This window comes from Centruroides sculpturatus, unplaced genomic scaffold (assembly GCF_000671375.1).
Source record: "Centruroides sculpturatus isolate CEXI.00-Female unplaced genomic scaffold, Cexi_2.0 scaffold1379, whole genome shotgun sequence".
In the NCBI taxonomy this organism is placed as follows: Eukaryota; Metazoa; Arthropoda; class Arachnida; order Scorpiones; family Buthidae; genus Centruroides; species Centruroides sculpturatus.
The window spans coordinates 181,606-196,961 of NW_019385610.1; the positions used below are offsets into that span (position 1 = coordinate 181,606).

At 30.9% G+C, this 15,356-nt stretch overlaps 3 protein-coding genes across 4 annotated transcripts in view; 1 reads left to right on the plus strand and 2 right to left on the minus strand.

Moving 5' to 3' along the window:
- Nucleotides 1–6,002, minus strand: part of LOC111640577 (26S proteasome non-ATPase regulatory subunit 11-like) — a 46,725-nt gene extending 40,723 nt beyond the window's left edge. The window contains exon 1 of the mRNA XM_023386601.1: nt 5,731–6,002. Within this exon, the coding sequence (XP_023242369.1) occupies nt 5,731–5,839 (109 nt within the window). The 5' untranslated portion in view covers nt 5,840–6,002. The remainder of the gene's footprint in view (nt 1–5,730) is intronic.
- Nucleotides 6,003–9,675: 3,673 nt separating this feature from the next.
- On the minus strand, nt 9,676–11,742 carry LOC111640570 (zinc finger HIT domain-containing protein 2-like). Its single transcript, XM_023386594.1, has one exon. It carries the CDS (start codon nt 11,642–11,644, stop codon nt 10,535–10,537), a length of 1,110 nt encoding a protein of 369 aa, XP_023242362.1. The 5' UTR covers nt 11,645–11,742; the 3' UTR covers nt 9,676–10,534.
- A 1,309-nt stretch (nt 11,743–13,051) lies between these two features.
- LOC111640572 (methyltransferase-like protein 5) lies at nt 13,052–15,356 on the plus strand. 2 transcript variants are annotated; one of them, XM_023386595.1, is made up of 4 exons: nt 13,052–13,272; nt 13,356–13,464; nt 13,612–13,796; nt 15,212–15,356. In XM_023386595.1, the coding sequence occupies exons 1-4, from the start codon at nt 13,173–13,175 to the stop codon at nt 15,343–15,345; spliced, it is 528 nt and encodes a 175-aa protein (XP_023242363.1). In that variant the 5' UTR covers nt 13,052–13,172; the 3' UTR covers nt 15,346–15,356. The 2 variants fall into 2 exon arrangements, with proteins under 2 accessions (XP_023242363.1, XP_023242364.1); XM_023386596.1 differs by having other exon boundaries at nt 13,095–13,145.

A 15,356-nucleotide genomic window follows, 5' to 3' on the forward strand; every position in this document is an offset into this window, starting at 1 on the left:
AGAGTAATTTAAACACATTATTTATCTTTCAACACATCTAGTTAGTAATTAGTGTGTAGCCATATGCTAAATAAATAAATAGAGTGTTGATTATCCAAATCAATTGGGAACTGGGGTTGTTCGAAAAATTAATTTTTTGGATAACTGATTATGTATGAAAAAATATATTATTAATATAGTATATTAATATATCCCAATAATAGTATATTAATATGTCCCATGTTTAAATTTTTCTCCGTTGTGTGTTGCTTCACGTTGATGTTAAACCTAACAAAAATTTTTATAATAATAATCGTGGCTATTATATTGCTAAAAATTATTTCTTTATTTTGTACAAACAAAATAAATATATTGAAAAATATAAAAACAAAAAAATATTATACTTTAGAAGTTAATCTAGTACAGTAGAGTCTTGAAAACTCTGCACTCCATAACCCGGCAGTCTGGATAACTCGGCCACACCCTGGCAGGGCAAAAAAATCCTTAGTTAATTAATTTTCATTATAGACATTTTCATTATAGACAGCTTTATGCCTCAAAGTATTTTTCTGAGGTCTGTCTTATCAGGTAAATTACTGTACACAGCATATTCATTAATTTTCATTTTCATGTAGTAAAGGCTATATGCCTTCATAAAGGATGTACTTTTCCTTTGTTTAAGGGTATTTGGGCAGTTTATTCTCTGTTGTATTCTCAAGTAAACAACACGTACAAGTACAGTACAGTAGTTTCTGAGGAAACACTCATACTTATTTTTTTAACCCCATTCCCGATAACCCGGCATTTTCACAAACTCAGCCACCCTTCGGTCCACATTAAGCAGAGTTTTCGAGACACTACTGTATCAAAAACGTTCGATTCAGCACAACACAGTCCGACTGGAATGCTTTCAGTTAACCAACATTTTGGTTGATTGGCATTTACATAATCGACATTCTACTGTAAATAAATCTTTCAACAATAATTTCATAAATATATGCAAAGCAGAATAAAGTGAGTTGATCAAAATCAGCAAAGTTTTACAGATTTAAGAATTTATAACTTTATGAAAACAAAATTAAAAATTTAAGAATTTTTATGATCAGAATCATCTGATTCCATTATATGATTTAGATTAAGTTAAGTTTTCAGTGTTTATCAGATTTATGAAATTATTTATATAATATACTAGCTGCAAGATCCTGCTTCGATGGGTTTTTATTTGTATGTAATAGTATAGTTTTATATATATATATAAAAGACTGTTTTTCTAAGTAATCTAGAATCTAGCTGCAAGGACCCGCTTCGCTGGGCAAAAAGTAACGATAGTGAAGATTAAGATAATTACATTATAGCTAATCTTACCCGTTTTCACAAAATGCAAGAATTAGGTCCCCCGTTTCCAGACTAATTAGAGAATTTTTACGTTTAGTCAAACGAACTATTTTCAACGTTTCTGGAACGTTTACAATCGTTCTATAATCGAACCAATATTCGAATTTTATGTTCGAATTTAATTCGAACAAATTCGAACAAAACATTCGAAATAGAAAGCCACTTTCAACCACTTTCAGCCTCATATCTCCCGCACCCTTATAGCTATCAAGACGCAACCACCCCTATGCACGAATGGAGACTTGGGGCTACCCCACCACATACAACACCATTCACGTGCGATGTGTAGTTTTGGCGAAAAAGTGAGATATAGGGACATACATGTCCATTTATATATATATATAGATATACCGATAATTTATAATAAGTCAATACTTCAATTAAGTCAACTGTTTTCTGAGTTCCTTGACAAGTTCCCTAGACAAAAATGTAAATTTATTTCAGGTAACTCAACACTACCATATAAGTTGACACATTCATTGCATCCTGGCTACCTACTGTATGTTAATGCTTTTTTACTACAGGTAAGTTGACAGCCTAACAAATTATGATTTAATAACTTTGCTTTAAATACAACCTATGTCAATTTAAACTGGTTTTCCAGTGACTAATAAAAAAAAATCAATTTGTTTCACAAACCGGTATTTGATATATCATTAAATCACTCTTAAACCTTTACCAGCAAAATTATTTATTAATCTAATGTTCTTAGCTGTCTAAGCAGCCATTTTCAGGATACAACGAAAAAATAAAAAAGAATAGAATATAATGTAGAATGAAATGTATGGAATTTGAATTAACTCTAATTTAGTACAAGATCGTGACAAAAATACAAATAAAATAAGATAAAAATAAAAGCATCAAGAATGTCACAAGAAAAAAATGCATAAAAAATAAAATATACATTAAGTGTAACTACAAGCCACATTGCTAAATGAAGTCAGAGTATGCTATCTAAGTTAACGCCTTTACTATATTTAAACAAACACTTAGTGCCTTTCCTCAGTCTGAAAATACATACTGTACTTAAGTATTTGTATAAATATAGTAGACACATTAACTTAGATAGTACAGTAGAGTCCCAGAAACTTGACTTTTGATAACTTGATATTCGATAAAACTTATTTTTTTATTTGAATGATATGACAACATGTAATCTAAGTTTTACCTCTATAACTTAACATTATGATCAAATAAATTATCATTCTGCACTGACAACACTAAATAGTAGCAATAATTCCACTTATTAACGAAGAATATAACCCTTTTTCCAAGGTGCCACTGAAAAATGCCACAATGAGAATGTCACTAACTTGAAAGTAGCCACCAAATAGCCAATTTTTTAAAACTAAAATTGAACTGTAAATAGAAATAGTCACTAGTGGCATGTGGTTAATACATATACAAATTTGCACACAATACCTTTACAAAAATTCTACATTTAGACTAGAATCATCACTATGTCAACAAAAAAAAAAAAAAAAAAATTTATCATTTTTAGTAACTTTTCATGTTCTCAGTCCACACTGTCAAGTTTGTGGGACTCTACTGTATAATCTGTCTTCATTTGGCAATATATCCTTTGTGTTCCTTTTATTTTATTTGTAATTTTTGTTATAATATTTTCCTATATTTTATTCAAATTCCATTTGTTCTATTCTTTTTTGTTGTATCCTGAAAATGGCTGCTTAGAGTCAAAAACATTTGATGATAATTTTGCTGGTAAAGGTTTATGAGTGGTTTAATAAATAAAAAAAACTTGCCATAGTTTAACTGTGGAGAAATAATTCTTATGACTTCATAGTCAAACTAAAGGATATCTTAATGCAACTATTCAGATAAAAGTATAGTTGTGTGTATAATAAAATAATGGTTTGTTAACCAAAATCTATCAGATCTTTCACTAAGATAACTAGGTTAGTAAAAGATCTAATAGATTTTGGTTAACAAACCATTCTTCTTCTTGTATAGTCAATTATATTGTACATCTTGTATAGTCAATTGTATTGTACATCTTGGATAATGTAGACAGCTGTATCTTCATTTTTCACTAAAAAATATTGTTTGGCTTGTTACACTTGAAATTTCATTCATCTCATCTGGTAGATCAGCAGTTCTCAAAATTTTTTTTCCTGGTGACTAAAATAAATTCAAGGAAAAGAAATTTTAAAACATCAATGAACAACTGTTCCACATACAACTGAATCTCTCTTATAAAAATCCATATGACCATTTTCTTGTGTGTATATTAAGTTTAAGCCTTTGGAATGTATATTCTTTTTTTGAATTTGAGTTATGTAATTCCATTCATGGTTGTCTGAAGTGGGACATTAAATACATCCAGAAACATTAGCATTAAAAATAATATATTACTGTAGAAAAATGGAAGTTAATGATATATAAACTCTGAAGGTAACCAAAACTAATGTCCTTAAAGCATTGCATATTATTCAGGTTTATTTGCTCATTATAGAATGTAATAATACCATTTTTCAGGCTTTAACTATTATTGAGAACAGAAACAAAATGAAAAGGATTCCATCTACCAAATAAAACAAACCAATTTTTTCCCTGTAAGATTAATTACTTAAAAATTTTTTTGTCAGTTTTAATGAAATGTGAATTTCAATATTGTTTTTTCCCCCTATTCATTCATATTTATACTGTACTTTTATTTCAGTAATTTAATTTTAAAGCTCTCTCTACTTTTAATTCTTACCAAATGTAAACCAATGTAATTTGTTTACATTTAGTATATATGTATCATATAAAATAATAAAGTACAAATGTAAACCATTTTTTATTAACTTGCTAACAATACAATGGACCCCCTTGCTTAATGGAATTATTTCATTTTGAATAGAGATAATTAAGTCAAACCATTTTTATCATGTAAACGATATAATCTATTCTACACCCATAGAAATGCATCAACAAGTAGAAAATACTGTTAAAATGTAAATCTCACAAATGTAAAAAATGTCACAAAATCTTACACATAATATAAATACAGGTGTGATGTACTATATTTGACATTTTATACAAAGGACAATAAATAGCCACACAAATTTTGTCACACGAATCTAATCGGCCGAAGCACCACTTGTACAAAGAGTAATCAAAAACAAGTTTCATTACATTAGGAACAGTGAAGAATACACGTTAGGATTTTCTGTCACAAGTCTGGTAGTCAGAGATTTTTCCATTAGTCAAAAATATTTGGCTATACAGGGCCTATTCCGTTAGTCAGTTTTTCTGTTTGTCGATCCATCCATTAATTAATCATAGGAGTCTACTTTAATTAATACTATGTAATAATACTCATTTTAATCTCAATAATATAACCTTTTATCAAGAACTAATATTGCAGCATTCTAATAAGAAAAACTTCTATTGTTAAGTTATTTTTCTTTATCGTTTCGGTTTACTCAACCGGTCAGATAAGGATCCTCCTCGGGACATCGACTTACGTAAAATCAATCTTACATATATATTCGAAAGCACTAAATTTAAATATTTATCTGATCAATTTTTACTCCAATTAACCGACTATCCATTTTTGACAAGATATAAAACGTTCGACTTTCGGTAATTTGACATTCCGGATCTACCAAAATGCCAAATTCTAAACGCATGCATCTCAATTGAAAATAAGCAAATTAAACTTCACTCTGACACCGGGGATGAAATACTAAATACGGAACCTGTTACCGGTGTAATTTTGCGTGAAAATATTTTCATGCAGACTTATAGAATCTATTGTTTTGTTTCTGTATTTATTGTCTAATTTCGACAAGAAAAACAGTTAAAGTCTGTAATAATACTAATTACACGTACAAATAATAAAGTTTTACATCACGATGTTAATTAACAGACACTGAAAAATCAAAGTAATCAATTTATAATTTCTTCAGTAATTCTACCATTATTCATCACAGCAGCATACATTTACATTCTTTAATGTATATAATGTAATAATTACTGTTTAAAAAATTATGTAGTTTAAGTTATAGTGTTAATTGTTTATTATTTGCAGTGCTATTAATGAAAAAAACGTGTGTTTTATTGAAACTGATTAATTAGACAGAAGCAACAAATAACACAATCAATTTCACTGTTTTTCTTTATAACCAGAATAATAATATAAATAACAGTTTGAAAAATATTGTTATATTTTAAACTGTTTAGCTACTTAATTATAATTAAATGAATTTAAATATATAAAGATAAAAATCTAGTTTGATGGAAAATGAGTCAGCATTCTTCTTTAACCCTAAACACACAAAAACTGAATAGGTCGATAAGTATTAAATCTATATATTAGAAAATTTTAACATTGGTTAAATGCGTAGTTACCAATTCGTTTGTGTAATTCGATTCCTTCGTTTTCGTTCACCTTGCAAGTCTCTTGAGCCGTGTTGAACAACTCCATAACGGCTGCCATGTTTTCCTCCGGAGACGACATTTTAGAAAACGTTGAAGTCGCCCCCTTGTAACATTATAACAAGATTCGAACGGATTTTCTTTTGTTTTTATTCTACTATATCGGTTTAATTATTACTTATAATTTTAACATAATTCAAAATATAATATTTGTCTGATGTTTATAATTATGGCTATAAACGGCGTGAAATTAGCACAATTATTCACAGCGTTTCCCGCCAAATTACAGCGTGTGGTACGAAGTGCATCAATTGCTTACAGATTAACTTGATTTTATAACGTCCTTTGCGTACATTTAATGGGAATTTTTCACATCGTGTACAATACCTTAGCGGGATTCAAAACAGAATCAAATACTGTATTTGAAATTGTGAAATAGATCGAATATACTCCCGACACATTTTGCGGGAGGATAGTTTTCAGGACCGAATAGTAGTTTAATTTAATCGGGCAGATATGGGTTATTTAAATAGGAACAGCTTTTAAAGTAAAGTCCTCCTGCCGCTGGATGGTAGCCAAAAAAAAATTTCGGACAATCCCGGAAAACTCTGGCAACTCCCAACCAAACCCATAATGGGTCGGCCAGGCGGAAAGGATGTGGCCCCCGTCATCTGGCCAGGACAGATCACCCATGAAAAATTAGATTTTTAGTATCGCAATTAATTTTTGTTGCCTTACAGCAGTAGCAATACACGAAAGTTGTTGGAGTATGCTTGTTGGCTTTGCTGCAACTGATTGGACAGTAGGCTATTGATTTAGGAATACTAGATAAGACTTTGCTAAAACATGATAAATTTCACACTTTCTGAAACAAAATGCTCACTGTGAAGTGCATGATTATAAATGCATTTTATAGCCTATATCTTTTTTATATATGTAATAACAGTTTATTATACTGTATTAATTAAATACCAGCAGCTCCACTTTCTAACTTGTAAGTGAATTGACGGGCAATATACAACATTAGTAAGCTGACTAAAGTTACTTGATGCCAAAACGGGACAGGAGAGCCGCAGCTATTAAATACAGGATGGGCATTACAGTATTAATATTTAATTTCGACTTCAGGGAATTCATGAGTGAAAATATCTCTCAGCGGCTATAGTTCCCGAAAAACAAACTAATTTTATCAAATTGTTAGAATTCAAGATCCTTTTCGTGCATTCATTAAATATTTTGGTCCACCCGTCAGATACATTGATTTTTTCTTTATTTAAATTCAAGTATTTGATTATTGTTGTATTTATTAGCGCCCATTAATCGGATTGTCGAATTTCATCGGTTTCAGTTCCTGTAATATGTACAGTATCTTAAATTCGTTGAAACTATTCTGTAAGATATATTTCATGCCATTTCTTCTTCGGTAAGTATCTATTCAAATTTATTACCCTTATTAATGCAGAATAAACAATTTCTAACAAATTACGATTTACGAATACAATATACAAATGTATTTAACATATAGAGATCCAAGTTCATGGCCCCCACATGGTAGTGACTGCACGGACCGTAGTCATGGGGTCCGGTATGAAGATGGCCAGCTTATATTTTTTACTTTGCTTGGTTTTTCTTGTGGAATCTCGCATTGAGCTCAATTTAATTGGAATATTTAATTCTTGATATAGTGTAATTAATAATCTAAGCTACTATTATTAACTTAATTAATTAATTAATATAACAATCATAAAAGTATAAAAAACGTGACACGTGGGAAATTGTGATTCAGGAGGCAAAAGTAGTTGCTTAAAGCAGCAGGAATGCAGCCTCAGTTTCCCGAAACAAGAAAAACGTCTAATGAAGCTGAACAAGAATTTGTAATTTCTGTGGTGTATCCAATATTGGATTTTATTATGCACGATTTAAAAACAAGATTTGAAGCTGCAACTGTGTATGTGAGTCATTCTCACCAATTTTAAATTTCCAAAACTTAGTTGAAAGCGAACTTTCCTAAAAAGTAGCAAAACTTATAAAACCGTATGACAGTGATCTGACAGAAGACTTAATCCATGAAATAGTTTACCTTAAGAATATTTATTTGACAGTTTTCGGCACTGAAAAAAGCCCAATTGGAATTCTGAGTGCGATTTACAATAAAAATCTTCAGGGTTTGTTTGCCAATGGTCAGCCCTGGTCACACTATGCGATTTCCAGTCGCGCAGGCGACTGCAACCGCGACGGCTGTTCCCGTTAACTAGTAATCCCCCCTCGAAAACCGGCGCGACTGCAATCGCAACTAGAAACAAAAAGTTTGTTCTACTCGCGACGATTGCAAACGCGCATCCAATCAACAAACGCCTTTATGCCACGTCATACAGTGACAACATTGAAAATAGTTCATCATCATGGCGGATAGTCAGAGGATTAATACTTTTACAGAATCGAGATTGATCGAGCTTATTCAGGCTCACGAATACCTGTGGGATTTTAATTCTTCGTTTTATCGAAGATTTTATCTTTTCATGTATTTTCGCCAGCTCTATTAAAATAATCGCCTTTTTTCTTTTATTCATTCCAGAAAAGGAACTGCTTGCTATTTTAATAAGAAAAGTGGCTAAAATTCCGTAAATACTCTGAAGTAGAACGTAAAATATCGGCAAACTCACGAAAGTAGTCAAAAACAAGCTACTGTAATTTTATTGGTTTATTATAGGGCCACGTGTTTCCGAGTTGCAACGTCAACAAACAATGTGTGACCACGAGAAGACGCGCGCGACTCGCGCTTGTTGCAGTTGCAGTCGCCTGCGCGGCTAGAAATCGCATAGTGTGACCAGGGCTTAAGCAAACAAATTTTAGTGACGTGACCAAAAAATTTGCTTCGGCCAAAGCCAGAAAATTTACTGCTAAATAATTTTAATCGATAGGGAATGTTAAGAAACTCCCTAACATGTTTAGATGTCGAAGAATGGTTGATTAATGCAATTTCCCTGACAGTCAAGTGATGTTCTTCAATTCTGATTTTCGAGATTTGTATTCCCGGAATGAAATTTTTTGTACCAATGCATGTGGCTTACTCACTCACAGTTTAAATATATCATCCGAAATACCAATAAAACTTACCAAAAGTTTTATTGGTATTTCGGATTGCTTCGGCTGCATTATGTCTCTGCTTATACTCGTAAAAGAAAATTATTCAATTTCCGTTTTTTCATACCGTCAGAAAAAGTACTCTTTAAACATGTGGAATTCACAATATAAATGAGTGTACATTTTTTTACATATACGTGTGCTCTTCCACTTGCAAACATACAGCACTGTTTACATGGAAAACAATTAAACTACAAGGTAGGAAAGTTTAAAGTTTAGAAAACGTCATTTCATTTGTAACCACCCAATATATGGACGGCCCCACGGGAAAGTTATTTATGAAAAATTCATAAAAAAAAGGAAAATGTATTAAAAATTTAAATCATACAAATTAAGTTTTTTATTAAAGCAAACAGTAGATGAATATCAAAAAATTATATTTTGCAATAAGTACATTATCATATGAATTAAATTATATGAGAATTTACACAAGTGATGTTATAATAAGCTATTATTCAGATAATTAAAATTATTACTTAGTCATATATCTTTTTTAATTCAATTTTTAATACTGTACTAAAAAGAAATAAGTTTAAGATATATTAAAACTAATGGTATCCTTTTTATTTCCTATGGAAGAAAAATACTATTTTATCAGTACAATCATTTAAATATTTTTTCCTGATCTTGATTAACCTTGAATAGTAAAATTATTGTTTAATAAAAACATATAAATTCATATTTTTTATTTTAAAATATTAGATAAATTCTGTCAGACATGTTATTTTATTAATTAAAATAAATACACCAATAAATTCACTGTATGTTGGACAATCTTAATTTTATTTGAATTCTTTTCAAATAACTAAATTCAAAATAATTGAATTAGAATATATAAGGAAACAAAATTATTTAGTACAGATAGACAATAGTTTTATTAAAATTTTTGACCAAACATCTATCTTCAACTTACAACTTAATTATGATTAAGAATGTGTATGAAATTAAGAACAGGACATACAAAAGTTCTAAATATTTTAAATTTTGTTCTATCAAGAATTATAATACAATGGAACATTTTGTATTAAAACAAAATTCTATATACAGCCTATGTGAAATATACTACATCCATATTTTAAACCAGTAATAGCATATGGAATCCTAATGTGAACAAATTTAAATTAATATATAACACAGAGAATAAACTTGTGCACTTTTTATATTAAAATACTTTGCCTACTTTTTTATAAAAATCTTGTAACATTGCTCTCTGTCATATATTCTTACGTATGATGCCTATGATATCAAAAATGCATGGATGTGATTATTAAATTTTTTCTGCATGTTTTTTTTTAAGTTTGCATATTTATGTAAGTATTTTATAAAAACCATGTTATTTTGACTAGAATCTTTCTATATAAAATTTTTACTTTTAAAGTTTGTTCAAAGATACTTTACCACTTGTAAGTTATATTTAAAATATTGACTGCATGAACAATTATTTGTGTGTGTGTGTACAAACACACATTTTTTTAGAACATTTTGCATTGTTTATTAAAATTTTATATTTCAGAATTTATATACATATGCATGTAAAGCTTAGATACTTTGTAAAATCAAATACAATAAATTTAATAAACTTATTTCTAAAAATAAATTATATATAATCTTCAAACAGTAAGTTATGCACAATTTATGTTAATTCCTCTATTATTGCTGTTTTCTTCCTTTCTATTTTAACACATGGTAATGTGTTTTCAACCGAAGATATATATTCTATCTCCAACTCGGAAATAAGCTGCTGAAAACATGTATTATACTCCACACTCCAGCTAATAAAATATTCCAATTTTTTAATGGATTTTTTTAATTTTTCTTTCTCGATTAACACTTTGCTTTTATTTTTGAAATGACCCGAGCATTTTTTCACTTCTCTGAATAATTTAATCACATCCGATAAGCTATTTATCACGGATTTCTCGGGCACGCACGGGTCTATACTTTCGAATATCGACGACACATCTTTTAATAATTCCACTGCCGCTTCTCGTACCAAAAAGAAGTCGCCATTTCCTATGCATAGTTTCTGGATACAGTATTGTACTGCCTCGCTTACATTATTAAAATTTGCATTGGTATATAACACAGGTGAAAGGTATAAAATAGCACCAACTGTCTCTGCAGGAAAATCACAATAATCACCATTATACTTTTTGGCTACATAAACATAACTATACACAACATTTACCAGATTATATTTTATACATTCTGAAGGAAGACGAGACGTTAACCGACTTAACGGTTGGATATCTAGCTGTCTATCTTCGCTAGAACATAGCTCTTGAACGCGTGGTTTTCTTATATTCCACCAAGGGTTCCAAACTGGCAAAATAGTTTCTACCTCGTCACTATTAACTATTTCTTGAAATCTGTCTTTTTCATCTTTGGTTAGAAACTTCCAGAGATCTTCCTCTTTTAAGTTATCAGAATTTTGAATAAAATTAATTTTATTTTCAAGATCATCATCATCATCTTCTTCTCTTTCTTCTTCATGCAACCGTTTTAAAGTTTTTAACATTTCTAATTTGGTATCAGCACATTCTTTTCTATTTTTCATCTCTGTCATCACCCATGCTTTGTAAAACTCTTCGCTGCATTGCACGTGCTCGTTGCACTTATAACACTTAACACTACAATAGTTACAGTTACAGCGAGGACAAGTATATTTCGCCTCCCTGCAACAAAACTTACACTCAACTTTCTTCGCAGACGTCACAGAAGATTTATCATTAACAGAAAACATGGCCTCGTAACACCGACTTACAGAAATAACAGAAACACAACTACTAAAGTTAAGTGTTGCCAATTAACTATTATTATTTAAAAAATAACACATTTAACGTTATTTTGAAACAAAATTTCTTTTAAATAAAAATATTGTATCTAGAAAAACACGTTTATAAATTTTATTTTCTTTCTTATAAATATTCGAATTATTATACATTGCATATTATCAGATTTTTCTTTCAGTCACTCTTAAAGATTCTTCTTTTTTTTACGTTTTGTTTTCTTTTTCGTGAAGGATTTTCTTTGTAAATAATTTTTAGAAGCTGTCTGAATAAGTATAGCAGCCACATTCTCTCTCATCTTATTTTTCATATTCGCGGCTTCGTCGTCTCTTCTTGCGATCACCATCCGATACTCCTCTTCAATGGGATCGATTTTGGCATTGATAGTCTTGCAATCGTTTCTAATCCTATCTATCTCTCTCTGATATCTAGCACACTGGCTTTCCTTCTGAAACATAATTTTGTCGAATCTTTCGATTTCTTCTTTTAAACCACACTCCATAAGTTGCTTCTTCCTCCTCCGCTGAACTTCCATTGTGTTGTGTGCCGTTCTCGACTCTTCTAATTTCTTATTAATCAATTTAATTTCGTCATCGATCTCTTCGCACTCGAGTAAATAGGTGGTATATATGTCGTCGATCGTTTTTCTACTTAGCTTGACTGTTCTGAAGATTTCTGCTTGCCCGACTCTTTCGGCAAAGTCTATCTCGCTCTTTACTCTACATAGAACGTGTTCTGTTTCTTTCAATTTCCTATTTAGATCTTCCAATAAGTAATCTAACTTATCCCTTTCCTGTTCTATAGCAATTGTATATTTTCCGATGTTTTCCTTCAAGTTAACCATTTGCCAACGTTCCTCGGCCGTCTTCTCCGGTGTTTTCATAACCCGTTCTTTGAATAAATCGACTAGTGCGTGAAATTTCTGACAAAAACAATAAAGATTGCCAAAATTATCCGACAAAGAGGAGGCGGAATCGATCAGTCGCTTAATGAAATCGCTATGCACCGGCAGCTGGCTGTATATTTTTCTGATATCTTTAATAAATTCGCTGTCTTTCTCGGGATTTCTCATCGAGTGATGAATTTCGCCTTCTGTTTCTAGCCAATAATTATGAATTTCGTCATAAATTACTCTGATATCTTCTGGTATATCGTTTAAATCGATATTTAAACTCCATGCTTGGGAATATAATTTCATGTAGCCGTGTATGCGTCTAAAATAAGCAACGACGTACAACTTTGTCACAGTTTCCTTTAATACAGACCAAATCCTTTCGCTTTCCAACGACATTTTCCGTTAATTTTAAAAGAAATGGAATCGAAAAATAAAATCGTACGGAAAAAGAATCCGACCACGTGATTTCATTGTATTCTTGTGTTTCTACGCTAGTCTGCGCTGACGTCACACTTAATCGGTCGAGGATGCAGGTTTTTTGAATTGCTGATTTATAAAAGGTTATTTTGTATTATTTTCTTATAAACATGAAGCTTAAAGAATTAAAAAGCGTATTGCAGCAGATGGAAACATTTCATAAATCGAAATATCAGTTGGAACAATATACAACACCGGCTGACATAGCAGGTTGTCAGTTTAACCGTAGAGATGAATAGGAGTACGTAGATTTTTTTTTAATTTGATTTTTAACAATCGTCTTTTATATTTAGCAAAAATGCTTTATATGATTCACACTGCCTCCGGTTTGGGCAATGCGGTTGCGGATCTCGGATGCGGATGTGGTATATTAGCGATTGGAGCATCCCTACTTGGAGCAGAGTAAGTTCCTAGTCTTGGCCAAACGTTTTAAATCAATATATTTCATCTTTTATCTCGAGTACACGCTAGGAAATAGCCTAAAGTTATTTGATATAAATGCTGAATACAACACATTAATTGATCTTATTGGGTGCTCTTTCCTTTCAGCATATGTATAGGAGTGGATGTAGATGACGAAGCATTGTCGGTGTGTTTGGCAAATTGTGAAAAATTGGAGGTGACAAACGTCGATCTCATTCAGATGGATGTGGTACATCTTGCAGATTCGCGCTGGTCTAAAGTTTTTGATACGGTCGTCATGAATCCTCCATTTGGTACAAAAAAACGGAAAGGTAATAACTCGGCTTTCATTTGATTTCTTTGTGTTAAGTTTTCCGAGCAAAACTTTCAAATGCAAATGTTATGCCATAATTGATGTAGACATATAAAAATACTGGTAGAAATTCAGCTCCGAACAAGGCAGTTGGGACTTTATTGGAGCTGTAGATTATTCTGTAGCGGTAGAAAACTGAATGGAAGAATGTTCTACATACGACCCTTTGTGAGAGATAGTGTAGTAATAGTATAACAATGGTATATAGCCATGGTGGCCAAACTGTGGCTCTTCTAGACTTTTTTGCAGCTCCCATATTAGACCCCTGTCTGTTATTACATGTCAGAGCTTTAGCTGTTCATTAAAAAGGAAAATAGTTGATTTTTAGCATTGTTTAGAAAAATAGTTCCGGATTTTTTTTGTTTTCACTTTTAAATTTTACTGCTTTTTGGAAGGTCTTCAAAATTCCAAATGGGCTTATTTCTGGGAGGCTATATCTTGCAAAGGACCATATGTAAACCATGAGTTCCTTTGACTTTTTTACTCCTAGAGGCATGTTCTACAGCTCTGATAAGGTCCCAACTGCCTCATTCAGAGCTGCATTTCTACCTAAAGGTAAATTTATATTTTGATAAATTCAAGAAAGCTTTTGAGAAAATCATATTAATTAAATTTCACTTTTGTTTATAATTATACAAAATTTAACTACTGTATTTAATCGCATATAAGACAATGTTTTTATTCATTTATCACGGCTTCAAATTCCTAGGTTATCCTATACGCACGAGCAAAAGATTCTTTGCGTTTTTTGCAAATAATTTTTGTGAACTGTGTATTTGCATTTTTTACCAGATGCTTACCCTCTTGTATTTAAAAACATAAGTATTTTATCTGGGTTGTTTGAATCGTTCTTATATATTGTCAGGAGTAAAGATGAATAGCAATATGAAAAGCAAAGCTTTTGAATTAAATCCAGATTGAAATTCCAAAATTACACAGGAGCCTGATATAAGTTTTAATCCATTCCCATGTGAAAACAGATGATTATTCAGAAATCAGAATTTGGAGAAACTCATAAGTGTAATCGATGGAGAGGGGATTTGACTGTTAAGAATTGGCAAAAATATGTTCTTGATTGTCCAGCTTTACATTAACAAATTATGTTGTTGATTTTACAAGATTTTTCCTTAAAGTTTAAAATGCCAGTAATTTTTGTGAGACAATGTGTGCATTTACGTTTGATATTTTATTTGTGATTAAACAAAATAAAATTAGAATTGTATTAATAAATGTAATTTTCTTTATTTTGATCTTTAAAGTCACACCTCGTCCTATATGCAAGTAAATACGGTACATATTTTATTAATAGTTTATAGTATAGTTTATAATATTAATTTTGATAATTTTTAACATAGAAATTTGATAATTTTTTAGGAATTGATATGATATTTTTAAAAACTGCCTTGGGTTTAGCCAAAACAGCTGTCTACAGTATGCACAAAACATCTACCAGAGAGGTAGGATATACTGTATATTTAATTTCAGGATTTGAGATTTGTAAAAACTAACTAAAGTACAT

What these genes read in the sequence shown, in the direction of transcription:
- LOC111640570 (XM_023386594.1), bottom strand. Translation starts at nt 11,644, where the DNA reads ATGTTTTCTGTTAATGATAAATCTTCTGTGACGTCTGCGAAGAAAGTT.
- LOC111640572 (XM_023386595.1), top strand. Translation starts at nt 13,173, where the DNA reads ATGAAGCTTAAAGAATTAAAAAGCGTATTGCAGCAGATGGAAACATTT. An exon ending in GCATCCCTACTTGGAGCAGA is followed by an intron (nt 13,465 to 13,611) that starts GTAAGTTCCTAG and finishes CTTTCCTTTCAG; the next exon opens with CATATGTATAGGAGTGGATG. An exon ending in TGGTACAAAAAAACGGAAAG is followed by an intron (nt 13,797 to 15,211) that starts GTAATAACTCGG and finishes ATAATTTTTTAG; the next exon opens with GAATTGATATGATATTTTTA.